At 45.5% G+C, this 15,572-nt stretch overlaps 1 protein-coding gene across 23 annotated transcripts in view; it reads right to left on the reverse strand.

Moving 5' to 3' along the window:
• Ppip5k1 (diphosphoinositol pentakisphosphate kinase 1) overlaps window positions 1–15,572 on the reverse strand; it is a 44,093-nt gene that overhangs the window by 27,257 nt on the left and 1,264 nt on the right. For 12 of the 23 annotated variants that reach the window (XM_070005959.1, XM_070005957.1, XM_070005966.1 and 9 more), the window contains exons 4-22: window positions 14,348–14,551; window positions 12,938–13,194; window positions 9,183–9,278; window positions 8,750–9,010; window positions 7,871–8,066; window positions 6,973–7,063; window positions 6,676–6,761; window positions 6,213–6,367; window positions 5,686–5,787; window positions 4,092–4,253; window positions 3,880–4,001; window positions 2,816–2,917; window positions 2,478–2,564; window positions 2,251–2,326; window positions 2,007–2,116; window positions 1,841–1,923; window positions 1,113–1,244; window positions 781–902; window positions 321–503 (exon numbers count right to left, since the gene is read on the reverse strand). In XM_070005959.1, coding sequence (XP_069862060.1) covers window positions 321–503; window positions 781–902; window positions 1,113–1,244; window positions 1,841–1,923; window positions 2,007–2,116; window positions 2,251–2,326; window positions 2,478–2,564; window positions 2,816–2,917; window positions 3,880–4,001; window positions 4,092–4,253; window positions 5,686–5,787; window positions 6,213–6,367; window positions 6,676–6,761; window positions 6,973–7,063; window positions 7,871–8,066; window positions 8,750–8,896 — 1,956 coding nt within the window. In that variant the 5' untranslated portion in view covers window positions 8,897–9,010; window positions 9,183–9,278; window positions 12,938–13,194; window positions 14,348–14,551. Of the gene's footprint in view, window positions 1–320; window positions 504–780; window positions 903–1,112; window positions 1,245–1,840; window positions 1,924–2,006; window positions 2,117–2,250; window positions 2,327–2,477; window positions 2,565–2,815; window positions 2,918–3,879; window positions 4,002–4,091; window positions 4,254–5,685; window positions 5,788–6,212; window positions 6,368–6,675; window positions 6,762–6,972; window positions 7,064–7,870; window positions 8,067–8,749; window positions 9,011–9,182; window positions 9,279–11,537; window positions 12,003–12,591; window positions 12,677–12,937; window positions 13,281–14,347; window positions 14,552–15,572 lie in introns of those variants that run through there. The other 11 variants (XM_070005955.1, XM_070005968.1, XM_070005965.1 and 8 more) reach the window with 7 other exon arrangements.

Here is a 15,572-nt window from a genome sequence, read left to right on the forward strand (position 1 = left end):
AAGCCCCACGACCGACAAAAAAAAAAAAAAAAAGTGCAGATAGGAGAAGTATGGATGTATACTTATCTGAAAGAGTTGTTGCAAGGATTGAGGTCATATATTATATAGTGTATATATACTATATAATTATATTTTTATATATAACACATAGTGAATATATATTACGTACAGTGTGTATATACTGCATATATCATATATATATATCCCCTAAAATAGTCCCTGGCATGTAATATGTACTGCTATATTGACTGCTATTATTTAGAACCTTAGGAATTTGGGATCCAGGGTATCTGGGGGCAGAGAGATAAAAAGAAACTGACCTGATCATAGTCCTCGGGGCCAAAGGGTGCATCCTGCTGCAAAATGTGGTGCAGCCGAGCCTTCACCCGGTGCTGGCAGCTGCTCAAGGAGTCACTGTCACTGTCCAGGAGCCCATTCATGTTGGCACTCTTCACCATTTGTACTAAAATGGGTGTCAGTTCTCCTTCTAGAGCCAAGAGGCCCTGGAGGGGAAGCATAAAGTCCTTTAGTTTCTCTTCCTGGATAGCAGTTGTCTTAGGCTTAGGTGGTCCCAGAGATCAAACAGGAGCTGGCTTGAAGAGCTGGGGTACAGGTGAAGGGGCCATCTCCCACCAGTTAGTCTCAAGTCCTTCTTGGTAGTATGGAAGCAAGCTTTGAGTTGACAGACCAACATCTTGACATTTCCCCTCTAGCGCTCCAAACTCTGTTTTTCTACCTAATGGCAGGTGGGACTGCTGTAAGAAGAACGGTAGGGTGTACCTTGGCAAAGGCAGCTGCAGTCATCTGGACACGGCCTTCATCAGAGGCATAGATCTTGAGGTCATGGCGGAAAGTGCTATGGAGACGAAGTAGCCCACAACCAGGAAATCCAGCATAGTCACCTGGAGGGGGAAGGGGGGGGCAGGGCAGAGGAGAGGATCAGGACTGAATCCACATCAAAGAATATTAATTTTCCCCTCTGTCTCTTTTTTTATTATTCTCTAATTATTATTTTTATTATTATATGATATTATTATATTATTATTATTCTCTCATGAATCTTACCTTAGCCCTTCTAGGTATTCATACCACCACCACCACTGAACACTCACCCTGGCCTCCAGGGTACATGCAGCGAAAAGCTCGCCCCAGCTCCTCAGCCTGAACACGGCCAGCGGGTGTCAGTTCTCCACCCCACTTCAGAACCAGCAATAGAGATGGTGACAGAGTCTCCTGCTGGACATCTGAGGAAAGAAGGGGCGGTAGGCAGGCTCAGATCTAAGCAATATGATGAAAATATCACAACATTAGGTTTTCTGCCAGGCACTGGTGGCTCATGCCTATAATCCTAGCTACTCAGGAAGCTGAGATCTGAGGACTGCAGTTTGAAGCCAATCCAGGTAGGAAAGTCTGTGAAACTCTTATTTTCAATGAACCACTGAAAACCAGAGTGGAGGTGTGGCTCAGGTGGTAGAGTGCTAGCCTTGAGCAAAAGAGCTCAGGCACAGAGCCCAAGCCTTGAGTTCAAGCCCCACGACTAATACAAATATAAATTAAAAAAAATAAAAAAAGATGAGAAAGTGGCTTAGTGGTAGAGTGCTTGCCTTGCATGCATGAAGCCCTGGGTTCGATTCCTCAGTACCACACATAAACAGAAAAAGCTGGAAGTGGCGCTGTGGCTCAAGTGGTAGAGCACTAGCCTTGAGTACAGAAATGTTCAGGGACAGTGCCTAGGCCCTGAGTTCAAGCCCCAGGACTGGCAAAAAAAAAAAAAAAAAAAAAAAAAAACTTTTGAGATAAGGGCCACCTTTAGATTCAAGAATCAGAGACAAGATCTTACCTTGCCTGTCATTAGAAGCTTTTACTCCATGAGGGTAATAAGTCAACTGCACCTTCCTGTTGATACCTGAGAAGTGACCGTACCTGTAGGACAAAGCCGCAGTTTACTTCCTGTCCCAGAACCCCATTCTCACTAATGAATCCCTTTTGCTGACCCCTTTTCTCACATTTCCAACACAGACTTCAGCTGCTCTAACTTCCCAGTCTTTTCTTCGATCTCACCACTTGGTTCTTTCTCCAGTTCAGCAAGCAGCAGCCTTGTAATGTCCAGCACTTCCTACAGTTATAAAAGGATATGTATGCAGGAGATGAGGTCCTGGCTAGCTATCCTTCCACCTGCCCCTCCCCTCTCTCAGATCCCACTCCTCTCTTTTCTAGCCCTAGTACACCTGACCCAATTCACCACCTCACCTGCAGTTGCTCAGGTCGCTTGAGTTTTAATTTCCCTGTTTTATATCCACCATGTTTCTCAAACAGAGTAAAAAACCTGAAGAAGTAAGGAGTGAGATAATCAAAGCTTCTGAAAGCTGTTTTCCATCCAATCTTCCTCAAGTTCAAGCCCCACAACCACCACCAACACCAACAACAAAAAAGTGGAAAAAAATCCTTATTTGTCTAAATTAGGATATTCTTCCTACCTTGGGTGTGTCACCTCCATCTTCATCTTCTGTTTGGGGGTACGATCCCCATGACGGATAATTGCAATGACACAACGAAGTTCCATCCTAAGATTAGGAATCTTTTCAGAACCTTTCTCCTACCCCAAACCTTACCCATGACCCATCACCACCTCCTACTTGATATGTCAAAGAACAGCGATCTGAGATTAGGAACTGAAGTTGCATTTAAGGGGACCATCTAGAAGAGGCCCAGGTTTTACTAGTTAGATAGCAGAGAGTCAGGAAGCAACCACTGGTCTGATTTAAGAAACCCCGCATCTTACACAGATCGCTCCAGGGCTTTTACTTTTGCTTACATAGTGCCAGATGTGGTAGGAACAATGGGAATGTCCTCAGCCTCTGTGGGGATGGACCACGGGATCTGGAACTGTGGGGCAAGCTCCCGCATAATGGTATTTCTAGAAGAATCATGAAGATTTATATGAAAATAAATGAACCAGAACTACACATGTGAGTCAAGCTCACACTATGTAATGGGGGCACACACCTGTAATCTTTTAAATATATAGGAAGCTAACATTTTGAGGCTCCACAGTTTGAGTCCAACCCAGGCAGAAAAGTTTATTCAACTCCATCTCCACTGTTTAGAGGTATGGGCTCTGGCAAGCATGAGGCCCTGAATTCAAACTCCAGTACCACCGCCAAAAACACAACAACAAAACATGCTGAAAACATTAATATGAAGTTCAAAAACATGTAACCACATACCCATTCATATATGGTAGATACATAAGTAAATGCATGAGTGTGATAAACACCAAATTAAGGGTTATAGTTCTTTCTGGGTGGAGAAGAGAGAATGCATAGAATCAGAGGCTTCTACTATATTCTCTTTTTTTTTGTGGCACTAGTGTTTGAATTCAGGGACTTGGTAACCAGACCTATAATCTAAATAGAGTATTTATTTGATTTCCATTTACTTTATTTATTCATTTATTTTTGTTTGTTATGGGGCTTGAACTCTAGGCCCAGGCACTGTACCTGAGCTCTTCAGCCACAGAACCACTTCCATTTTTCTGATGGTTAATTGGAGATACACACACACACACACACACAGACACACACACAGACACACACACAGACACACACATTTTTTTTTTTTTGTCAGTCATGGGGCTTGAAATCTGGGCCTGGGCGCTGTCCCTCAGCTCTTCAGCTAGTGCTCTACCAATTGAGCCACAGTACGACTTCTGGTTTTTTGAGTGGTTTATTGGAAGTAAGAGTCTCACAGTCTTTCCTGCCCCGGCTGGTTTTGAACTGTGATCCTCAGATGTCAGCCTCCTGAATATCTAGGATTACAGGTGTGAGCCTGTAATCTAAGCCCTCCCTCCCTCCCCTGTCCAGACCCTCTGTTTCTTACCCCAGAATCTTGGCACAGTCATCATAGTATTTCATAGAGTTCTTGACAAAACTGAAGCCATTGACATCACACACAAAGGAGTGACCATTGGCCCGAAGAAGGTCAAATCCACAAACTGTTTGCTGTAGGGGAAGAAAGAAAATATGGAATAGCATCATTCTTGGCTCCCATCTCTCGCGCTCATTCCATGGTACCCCGGGACCCTCACCTACCTTAAAAGCTACGCAGACCTTCCTTGCCACCAGCTTTTCCATGGCAGTCAGCATGACTGGATAGCGAACCTCTTTTCCCTCACTGTCTCGTTCAACCTTCCCATCCAAAGCTGGAGATTTTCTAGCTTCAGCATGGGCATAATCTGGCCCCACTGTATATACCTGCAGGTACATAGCATCACTGAGTATGCCCACAGCTCACCCTGTATATGAGAAGACAATATGAGCACTAGGTCTGTAGACTAGATTCAGAGTAAAAACCAAACCAATCCAAACCAACAAACTTTGAGTATTAAGAGTAAGGAGCATGACATTTTTGTTCCTGAGCCCTACTGCGGTGTCATTATGAAGGCTTTACTCTGGGACTCTGGAACTACTAGTCTTCATTATAAAAGAGTTTGCTGCCAGATGCCAGTGGCTCACCTAGGTAATCCTATTCAAGAGGCTGAGGTCTAAGGATTGAGGTTCAAAGCTAGCTCAGGCAGGAAAGTCTAAGCGACTTTTATGTTCAATTAACTACAAAAAGCTGGAAGTGAGGGGCTGGGAAGGTGGCTCAGTAGTAGAGCGCTTGCCTTGCATGCCTGAGGCCCTGGGTTCGATTCCTCAGCACCACATAAGCAAAAAGAAAAGAGCCGGAAGTGGCACTGTGGCTCAAGTGATAGAGCGCTAGCCTTGTGCTGAAGAGCTGAGGGACAGTGCCCACGCCCAGAGTTCAGGCCCCATGACAGGACCCAAAAAAAAAAGCTGGAAGTGAAACTGTGACTCAAGGCGTAGAATGCTAGCCTTGAGTATAAAGTCTCAGGAACAGTGCCCAAGCATTGAGTTCAAGCCCCAAGAATAGCACCAAAAAAAAAAAAAAAAGGTTTGTCAATATTCTATCATTCATTCCCCATTCTACTTTGTCCTTGCTCTAATGGTGAAAATGAGTCTTAAGGTTTCGTTTGTTATCTTCCTATGAAAGCCAATTGTAAACTGGGTGCTGGTCTGAAATCCTAGCTAATCAGGAGGCTTAAATCTGAGGATCAATTTGAAACAACTGAGGCAGGAAAGCCTGTGAGACACTTATCTCCAGTTAACCTTCAAAAAGCCAAAAGTGAACCGGGCACCAGTGGCTCACGCCTATAATCCTAGCTATACAGAAGGCTGAGATCTGAGAATTGCAGTTCAAAGCCAGCCTGGGCAAGAAAGTCCCTTTGAGATTCCTCAACTAACCACTCAAAAAAAACTCGAAGTGGTGCTGGTTCAAGTGGTAGAGTGCTAGCTTTGAGCATGGAATTTCAGGGACAACAGCCAGCCCCTGAGTTCAAGCCCCAACACTGACACCCCCCCCCCCCGCCAAAAAAAAAAAAAAGCCAAAATTGGAGCTGTGGCTCAGGTGATAGAATGCTAAGCCATGAGCAAAAAAGTTAAGGGGCTGCACCCAGGCTCTGAGTTCAAGTCCCAGTATTGGCAACCATGCACACAAAAAGCCAATTGTAGGTACACTTTATTGTCTAGGACTCATTCCCCTGCCCATACACTTCCACCGGCTTCCCAAGCACCCCATTCCCACCCAGACATTAACGATGTCTTAAATCCCTGTATCCACCATAACCTTGACATCTGTGCCATCTGTCGGCATAAACTCCTCATAGATGTATGACCCTGTCTTTCGGACACTGCTCTCAGGAGAGTAAACACTGCTCCGGCTGCCAATCTTCAGGAAGAAAAGAAAGAAAGAAAAAGAAAAAAAAAAGGAAAACAGTTGCCTCAACCCCAAGATTTGTTCCTAAATCTCCCAGCTCCTCTCCCAACAATATCATTCTTTCCCTGGGCGCCGGTGGCTCACACCTGTAATCCTAGCTATTCAGGAGGCTGAGATCTGAGGATCACAGTTCAGAGCCAGCCCGGGCAGGAAAGTCCCTGAGACTCTTATCTCCAATAAACCACCAGAAAGTGGCAGTGTGGCTCAAGTGGCAGAGCGCTAGCCTTGAGCTGAAGAGCTGAGGGACAGCGCCCAGGCCCAGAATTCAAGCCCCACGACCAACAACAACAAAAAACAAAAGCAAAAACAAAAAAATATATATCATTCTTTCCCTTCTACCACTCTAACTCCCCAGATGCACAAACTGTCTCCCACACCTTACGGAAGAGTCGCTGGCTTCCTCCTCCAGCTGAGCTGGGGTAGTAGATGTAAACGTTGTGGTCTTCGGCACTCACGGGCTTCTCCACAAAGGGCTTAGGAAACACAGCTCCATTGACCTCTACTTGGTCTTCACCTTCTATCAGGTTGCACTCTGAGAGGGGTTAAGGTTGTAACATACTTCCAACTCTCACTTTCCCCATCCCTATAATTCTCAAATTTTTATGACCATCTCTATCTTAATAAAAGATGCAGTAATATTTGCATATGGCATATAGAGATAATAATAGCTATATAACAGGTCAAAGGTTCTGTCTAAAGATTGTGGCTCTCACCCTATCCATAATCCAATACTCAGAGCCCCACAGTTAGGTGGCATGTCGGAGATGTCTAGAGGGTGGTCACAGAGTTCAGTCATTGGAAAGCAAAACAGGGAAGGACTAGGCAAGGTCAGGTACTCACCCTCGGGTCGGGCAGGGTCACGGTTGAGCACAGCATAGCGAGGCAGATCAATACCCTCCTCTTTCAGGATCCGGTATACCTCCCTCCTGTCCCACACAAATAAATAAACTGGGAGGGGTGGAGGTCACTAGGGAGAGAAGCTAAGGATTTAATTCATACAGGGATTAGCAGGCTCCGGACCTCAGAACTCAACAGGGTACAAAAATTAAGCGTGTCTGTTTAACCCAACCCCTCCCAGAATGTATTTGCTAAATGGGCATAAAGAGTCACCCACCCCTGGCCCACAGGAAGCTATACCTATCTTGGATGTAATACTGCATGGCCAAATCATTGATAAGAAAGGGATTTCGAAGCTTAGAGTAAGCCACAGCTTTGTCCAGAGGAAAACCTGGGATGAAGAAATGAAACAGAGAAAGTCAAAGAGACAGGGTGAGAAAACAAGAGAGACACATTAAACCTGGTAGCTGCCACTGAGCTCTACCCAATCCAACCCATCATTAATCCTTCTGTCCATTCCCAAGTCTAAGATATTCATGGGGGAGGGGAAGAAGGAGGCAGGGAGGTGTGGAAAAACATTAATTATATTGAGGGTCCTCCAGGAACCAAATGCTGTCAAAAATCTTTAGAGTTACCTTGAAGATAGAATATGGCCCTTGGGGCTGGGAAGGTGGCTCAGTGGTAGAGCGCTTGCCTTGCATGCCTAAGGCCCTGGGTTCGATTCCCAACACCACATAAGCAAAAAGAAAAAAGCTGGAAGTGGCGCTGTGGCTCAAGTGGTAGAGCACTAGCCTTGAGCTGAAGAGCTGAGGGACAGCGCCCAGGCCCAGAGTTCAGGCCCCACGACCGGACCCAAAAAATAAAAAAAATAAAAAAAAATAAAAGAATATGGCCCTTAAAATATTCAATCTGGGGAAAACAAACTTCCTTTGTAGTGTTCTCTAGTGTGCTGGAAGAGCTGATGGCCTGCCCGCCCTCCCTCCCTCCTTTCCTTCCTTCCTTCTTTCCTTTTTTTTTTTTTCTTTTTCTTTTTTCATTGCCAGTCCTGGGGCTTGAACTCAGGGCCTGGGCACTGTTCCTGAGCTTCTTTTGCTCAAGGCTAGTACTCTGCCACTTCGGCCTCCTTTCTAATAAGACCCTGATTCTGAATCCAGCATTTTCACTACCCTTCTCCCCACTTTCCTTTTCAGACCCTAACCTTTGGAGTGGAAAGAGATGAGGCAGTGGCAGGATGGCCAGTTTTCCACAGGTTCATTGAGGATGACATCTTCTCCCAGGATGATGACAGTCAGGTAGTCAAATCGGCAGAGTCGCTCTAGGATTTGGGTCATTGGTTTGGACTTGGACTTCTTGGTCATGGCACAGATGCCAACAATGATCTGAGGTTCTGGAGGCTACATACAGAAAAATACTATCAGAATTTGAGAACTTCCCCACCTTTATCAGCCTCACCAGAGAACAGTCTCTTCTCTTTAAGGGCACAGGTTCTTTGGCCCTTTGAGGTAAAGGGTACCTCCTAACTTTGGTCTAGGTTGGAGCACAGTTTATGGATTTCTATAAAGGACAGAAGTCTTCCCATGGTGGGAAATGTGTGCTAAAGCAGAACCAGAGAACCAATGATCATGAGATAACAGGAGGACGGTAACAGAGCAGGAGTGTCTTTCTCTTTTATTTTCTGCTGGTACCAGGGCTTGAACTCAGGACCTCATACTACTTGGCTTATTTCATTCAGGGTTGGCGCTCTACCACCTGAGGCATGCTTCTATATCTGGCATTTTTGCTGGTTAACTGAAGGTAAGCATCTAATGAACTATTCTGGTTCAGCTAGCTTCGAATCTCAATCTTCAGATGGCAGCCTCCAGAGGGGCTAGGATTACAGGTGTGAGCTATAGGCACACTGAGGAACAGGGGTTTCAAAGAGGGGCAATCTATCGGTTTCTAGTGCCTCTTTTCTAGTCAGGATAGCGTCTGCTTTATGCATCTGGGAAGAACAGAGAGGTTATCTCCGTTCAGTGAAATCCCAACTCTCTACAACCGGAGTCCCAATGCCAAGTCACCTCCTTCTCCCTAGTCTTACCACTTCGTCCTCCTCATCCTCAAGGAGCTCGCTGTCACTCTCTTCTGTCCTCATGCCTATTCCATGGGTTCCCAGCCCCTCATCTCCAGCTCCAAGGAAGAAGTGGGCCGTGGTGCTTTCGTCCTCACTGGCCGTCAATGACCACATCCCCGCTGGAACACCCACTCATCCCGCTCTGCAGAGGAAGGTATCCCATCAGCTCAGATCCAAGCCCCTTGGCAGTGGGTGAGGATGGAGTCTAGAGAACTGGAAAAGAAAGAACTACAAAGGAGAACAGGAAGTGAAGAAGGATCATTAAGAAAGGAGGCTATGTATGGGCTATGATTTGAATAACTCAAGAGCCATTAAAAAAAAAGGCAAGACTCCTTTTTCCTTCCCTCCTTACCCCACCCAACCACGAAATTGGTAAGAGGATCAAGAGATGAAGCCTTACAGTGCTGGCATGTCCCTGGTTCTGCCAGCAGGAAACAATGTAACTCCAGCCAGTGAATGGGAAAGGCAGTTCTTCAAGGAAGGCTATAGCTGATTTCTACCAGAAGAGAAGATCAGAGCAACATGTTAAACTTTGGATTCTTTTCACCAAGTTCTTAGCCCTCTCTACCTCCCCATAGCAGGGCTAAACTTAAGGACTCAAGAGCAAGATAACTCAGCTGGCTTTGCTCTTAAACTCCATCTTTATTCCTATAAACATTAACTCAAGAAACATCGCACTAACAGCAGTTTACAAAAACAGAAGAATAGAGTTAGCTGGGCACTGGTGTCTCAAGCCTGTAATCCTAAGTTATTTAGGAGGCTGAGATCTGATGATCAATCGAGGTTCAAAGCCAGCCTGGGCAGGAATGTCAGTGAGACTTTAACCAATGAACCACCAGAAAACCAGAAGTGGTGCTGTGGCTCAAGTGGTAGACTACTAGCCTTGAGCTGAAGAGCTCAGGGACAATGCCCAGACCCAGAGTTCAAGCCCCACAACCACCTCACTCCACCCCCCAAAAATATAGAGTTATACGTAGTTGGAAGTGGTGGGATATGCCTGTAATCCCAGCACTTGGGAGGCTGAGGTGTAAAGATTGTAAATCCCAGGTAAGTGTAAGCTTTATGATCAGACTCCTAAAATAAAAAAAAAAAAAGTTACATGTAATGAATGGACAGTTTCCAAGTGCAAGCTGCAGGGATAATTCTGTTTTTATGAGTAAGCAATATTTTTATGATTGTATATATAATTAGCAGAAGTACTGAAGTTGGACTGAAAGTAAGACACTGATAGTGCTTAGCTCTGACGAGAAAGAAGAATGGAACTGAAGATTCAAATGATACTTTATAATCTTGCCTATACCATCTATTTCAATGTTGAAAAGAGCTAAAGTGAATACACCAAAGGATAACATTTGTTAGTAGTGAACTGGAGGAATATGATCATGTCATTATTTTCCAAAAATAAAATTGAGTCACACATCAGAAATTTTCCACGGTCTCTGTAAGTTCTCAGACACTGACAGACAATTCTAATGAAAGCCACAAACATCCCTGCATGAGTAGATTAATTTTTTGGTATGGACTTTTTAGTTTTCCATAATTACCTTCTCTATTTTTATGTCATTCATTACAACTGTGGTTGCAGCTTTAATTTGAAAGTTACAGACAATGTTGTGTAGAGCTAAACTTTTCCAGTATTCATTATCTGCTTACCTGCTGTTTAACTACCATGAGGTTCACTCTTTTTCTTTTTTGATGTCTGTGTATGTGCACAAGCTAGTTTGAATTTATGGCTTCACATTCACTGGGGTCCTTACTCATGGTTGGTGTTCTACCACCTGAACCATACCTCCAAGTCTGGCTGGTTATTTTGGAAGTAGAATCACTCTGACTTTTCTGCCTTGGTGGGCTTCAAACTATAATCCTTTACATCCCAGCCTCCTTGAGTAGCTAAGGTTACAGGTGTAAGCCACCGGTGACTAGTAACACAATATCTTTATCCTTAACATTTCCAGTTTTGTGGTAGTCTCATAAATGCACTACCCCTCCTAATTCATTGGTGTTCCTTTGAACTCTTCTTTAGTAACCTGACCCAATTTCTATGACTTGTGGCATTCCCAAGGTTCCTGTACACTTTAAGCAATTAGAATTTTATCATACTCTTTACCCTTTCTCTGAAGTAGGGGCTTTCTTTCTTGTCTAAGATTCCTAATCCTTTGTCCTTTCTTCTGCTAAGTCTTTCTTGTTTTTTTCACTGAGCATACAGTCATGTTTTTGAATCTCTTTCACAGTGGTAAGTAATAGAATGGGAAGAAGAAGCATTCACAAGTAGGTACTGAAGAGAGATGAAGGTCCAAATTCATAGTTAACAAAGCAAAAAATAGAAACCTGACAGAAATAGCCATGAAACAAGCCAGGATTTATTTAGAAGTACCTCTGCAAGAAGCTAGGGTTTAATGTAGTGTTCCTGAAACCACTTTCCTGTTTTCTAGCTCCTTCCCCTTCATCTCTTCCCCAAACGTCATTATGTAAGACAATTTTGAACTCTGCATTAGGTTAAAGGGCAATCTTACTATGGCCAAAATCAGTATGAAAAGAAGGAAGGAGGAAGGGACGAAAGAAAGCAAGAAAAAAGGAAGAGAGTAAATAGGTAAGGAAGGCAAGCAGGGAGGGAGAGGCATCCAGGAAGGCAATTTGGGAACATCTATGTTAAATCTAGAGAAAAGTAGAGAGGAGGCTAAGCCATGGAACTGTTTTTAACCCTTAGAACTTAGGGCCTTGATGGAGGGTTCATCAGTGGTAAAGGAATACTTACTTTCACTGCGTGGAGGGACTCTTCAGGCCACCAATATCTTCCTACTTCCAAAAATGGATCCCCTCACTTAATTCTTTATGTAATTTTTTTTGGGGGGGTCGGTCATGGGGCTTGAACTCTGGGCCTGAGCGCTGTCCCTCAGCTCTTCAGCTCAAGGCCAGTGCTCTACCACTTGAGCTACAGCACCACTTCCGGTTTTCTAGTGGTTTGTTGGAGATAAGAATCTCACGGATTTTCCTGCCCCGGGCTGGCTTTGAACCTCGATCCTCTTATCTCAGCCTCCTGAGTAGCTAGGATTACAGGCCTGAGCCACAGGAGCCCGGCTAATTTTTTTTTTTTAATACTTCATGCACATTGCTTATTCTGACACGGATCATTCTGACAACCACACCGATGCCTGGTTCTCAAGTCTCAAGCCTCCTACATTCCCCAGCATGCTAAGAAGACTCATGGTTGACTCCCCTAACCACTCCCCACACTGACTGCAGGTCCCTCCTCCCACCCCACCCCAGCCCCCATCATTGGTCAACTTGTCCAGTGAAGCCAGCTAATATCCTCCCACTCACGATTTCCCTGTATGAAACAGTCCTTCAAACCCTTATGAATCATCAATACTGATAACTTTTTTTTTCCCCTCTCCTTTTTCTTTCTTTTTGACAGGGTCTCTGTAAGCGCAGGCTGACCTTGAACTCCAAATCCTCCTTCCTACCTTGGTCTCAGCTTTACAGTGAACTCTTGAACGATTTCCCCCCCCCCCCCCCACAGGACTTGCCCAGAGATCCATCCATTCTTTCCCTCACCGGTGTCTCTCTGGAGCTGAACATCCCCTTCTCCTCCACAAACCACCCTCGAATGGGTGTCCTGCCCCCCCCCCCCGCCCTGGGACACTTCACCCCTTCCCTCCTCTCCCAGACACCGCCCCCCCACCCCACCCCCTCCACCCGGACTCTCCCCTGTCCATCCCAGTCCTTCCACTTCTCCCGCAGACCCCCTCCACTTCTTCCATCCTCCCCCCCCAGCCCCCACGCAGGACCCTCTTCTTCCTCACGCAGACCTTTTCCGATCACGCAGAGCCAGTCCCCGCTCTGTCCTCTCCTCCTCACCCGGCGCCGGGTCACGAATACCGCCCTCCCCTCTTGACTTCGCTATAGCCTTTGCCCGCCTCCCCGCCCCCCCCCGCCCCGCCCCGCGCCGTCCCCGCCTCACTCTCCCGACGCGGACATGGAGGCCTCTCCCGCAGGGCCTCCCGAAGCCGTCCCCACCGGTTTGCTAACCACGGCTCCCAGAGCAGAGACCGAGCCCACTCCGCCGAGCCCACCCCACCCGCTCCGATACCGCCCCCAGCTCCCCCCACACACACTCCCCCAGCCACTCCCCCACCGCCCCCGGCCCGCACTCACCCGCCTCCCTCCGCTCGCACAGCCGAACCTGCCGGCAGCGACACCTGACAGCGAACCAATCAGAGCGCGACTGTTTGCGGAGCTACCAATCAGCGGAGGGCGCGCACCGAGCAACACAGTCAGGCTGCGTTGGCCGGCGTTCCAGCGCGCGCGCTCGGGGGAAGGGAACTCCTAGTGGTTCTGAGCGGGAATGCAACCTGATGCTGTGCTCGGGCCTCGGATTTCTGAACTGCGTCGAGACAATCCAGATGCGTGGTCTAGACAGAGATACATTCCAGTGAGACCAATGGCGAGGAACAAGCGAGTTCCAGAGGAGGAGGCAGGGTTTGTACCACTGCAACCTCCTGGAGGGCAAACCTAGGTCTTTTGTATGACAAATAAGAGGGTGAGATAAACGTTTATTGGTTAGAGATCCAATAAACGTTTATTTGCTAGAGATAAGCAGAAAATATAAGATACAAAGAGGACTTTGAAAGAAGATGAATATGGTCAAAATAGGGTGCATGCAACTATGAAAATAAAAGCGATGAAACCTGTTGAAATTGGAGGGGAATGGGAAGTGATAGAGAAAGGGGAGTTGATGGGAATACATACAGTGTAGAAATAAATGTTAATAATGAAATCCCTCTTTACATAACCAAAGTAAGCTAGTAATGCTTAAAAAAAAAAGATATTAAAAAAAAAAAAGATAGAAGGAAAGCCAGACACTGGTGGCTCACTCTTATAATCCTAGCGACTCAGGAGGCTGAGATCTGAGGATCAGGGTTCATAGCCAGCCTGGGCAGGAGAGTCTGTGAGACTCTTATCACCAATAAACCAATAAACCACCAGAAAACCGGAATTGTCTCAAAGTGGTAGAGCACTAGCCTTGAGCAAAAGAGCTCAAGGATAGTGCCCAGGCTCTGAGTTCAAGCCCAATAACTGACCAAAAAAAAAAAAAAGTTAAAGGGAAGAACTGATAAACTGTATTGTGAGGAAAATAGATGGACAAGATGATTAGATTTTTTCCCCCTTTTTGTTTGAACTTCTGGCCTCATGCTTCCTAAGCAGGCACGCAACAATTTGAGCTATCCCCTCACAGCCCAGACTGGGCAAGTTAATGCCTATCTCCATACTCTGCTTCTTCTCTATCCTCTAGACTTGGAAGCTACAAAGCTTTTTTTTTTTTTTTTTTGGGGGGGGGGTCCGGTTATGGGGCCTGAACTCTGGGCCTGGGCGCTGTCCCTCAGCTCTTCAGCTCAAGGCTAGTGCTCTACCACTTGAGCCACAGCGCCACTTCTGGCTTTTTTTTTTTTTTGCTTATGTGGTGCTGAGGAATCGAACCCAGGGCCTCAGGCATGCGAGGCAAGCGCTCTACCACTGAGCCACCTTCCCAGCCCCTGCAAAGCTGTTTTTGAACCTTGTACTTACCTTTAATAGTTGTACAGCTTTATGAATGAGCCTCCATTTTCTCTTCTATTAGCGTGAAATTAATTTGTAAGGTGCTGTTAGCTTTTTTTTTGTCACTGTGAAACTAATACCTCTGAGAAGAGCAACTTAAAGGAGGGAAGATTTATTTTGGTTTACAGTTTCAGAGTTTTTAGTCTATATTCTCTAAGCTCCATTGCTTTAAGCCTGAAATAAGGCAGAACATTATCATGGTATCAGAATTATGATACAGCAAAGCAGTTCATTCATGATAAACAGGAAACAAAGAGAAAGGAAGGGGTAAGGGGCAAGATGCATCAGGGACAGTGCCCAGGCCTCAGGACCAGCTCAATTAATTAAATATTAAATACTATTGGCAATACTAAATTCTATTAAATAAAGTAGAATAAGCCGGGCATTGGTGGTTCATGCCTGTAATCCTAGCCACTCAGGAGGCCAAGATCTGAGCATCATGGTTTGAAGCCAGCCCAGGCAGAAAAGTCCTAATGAAACTCATCTCCAATTAACTGCTCAAAAACTGGAAGTGGTGCTGTGGCTCATATGGTAGAACACTAGTCTTGAGCACAAAAAGGCTCAGGGATAGCGTCCAGGCCCTGAGTTCAAGCCTCACGACTGATTAAATATATAAATAAATATTAATTATACTTCCCCTATACTGCAGGATAACGTTTTAAATGAGTATTAATATATGCCTATCAGAGGTCCACAGTAAGGCCCACAGTTATTATTCAAATGTGAGCAGCTCCTCTCCAAATTTGAGTAATTTCTCTACTCTTCTGGCTGGCTTATTTCTCTTGTAATTCCCTCTTCCCACCCCCAGCCCCAATTGCCTTAATACACCGTCAGTCAAATAACAGCCCTGCTGTTCTGGAAGATTATCTCCCTCTCTTACCTGGCTAAATATACATCATTCCTAGCAATTATATTTCCTTACTCATAGCTACTCTTTAACGTAATAGCACAGGTAACATTTTTCTTCTCTCCAAGGATGACCACATTCCAACTGCAGAACTCTACCTCTTCTAAGATAACTGATGTCTTATCAGGAGGAAGAGCTAAGTGAGATACACCCCAAAAGAGAGAGTGATCACTTCTACGGATACCCACAAATGGGCCAGTTGAGGAAAAGCACATGAAGGAGGCCTGAAGTGAATGAGGAGAGTAAGAGTTTGGGCATGAAGACAATATGAAGGGAAGTTCTCTTTCC

This window comes from Dipodomys merriami, unplaced genomic scaffold (genome assembly GCF_024711535.1).
Source record: "Dipodomys merriami isolate MVZ:Mamm:240054 unplaced genomic scaffold, mDipMer1.0.p SCAF_69, whole genome shotgun sequence".
Classification (NCBI taxonomy): domain Eukaryota; kingdom Metazoa; phylum Chordata; class Mammalia; order Rodentia; family Heteromyidae; genus Dipodomys; species Dipodomys merriami.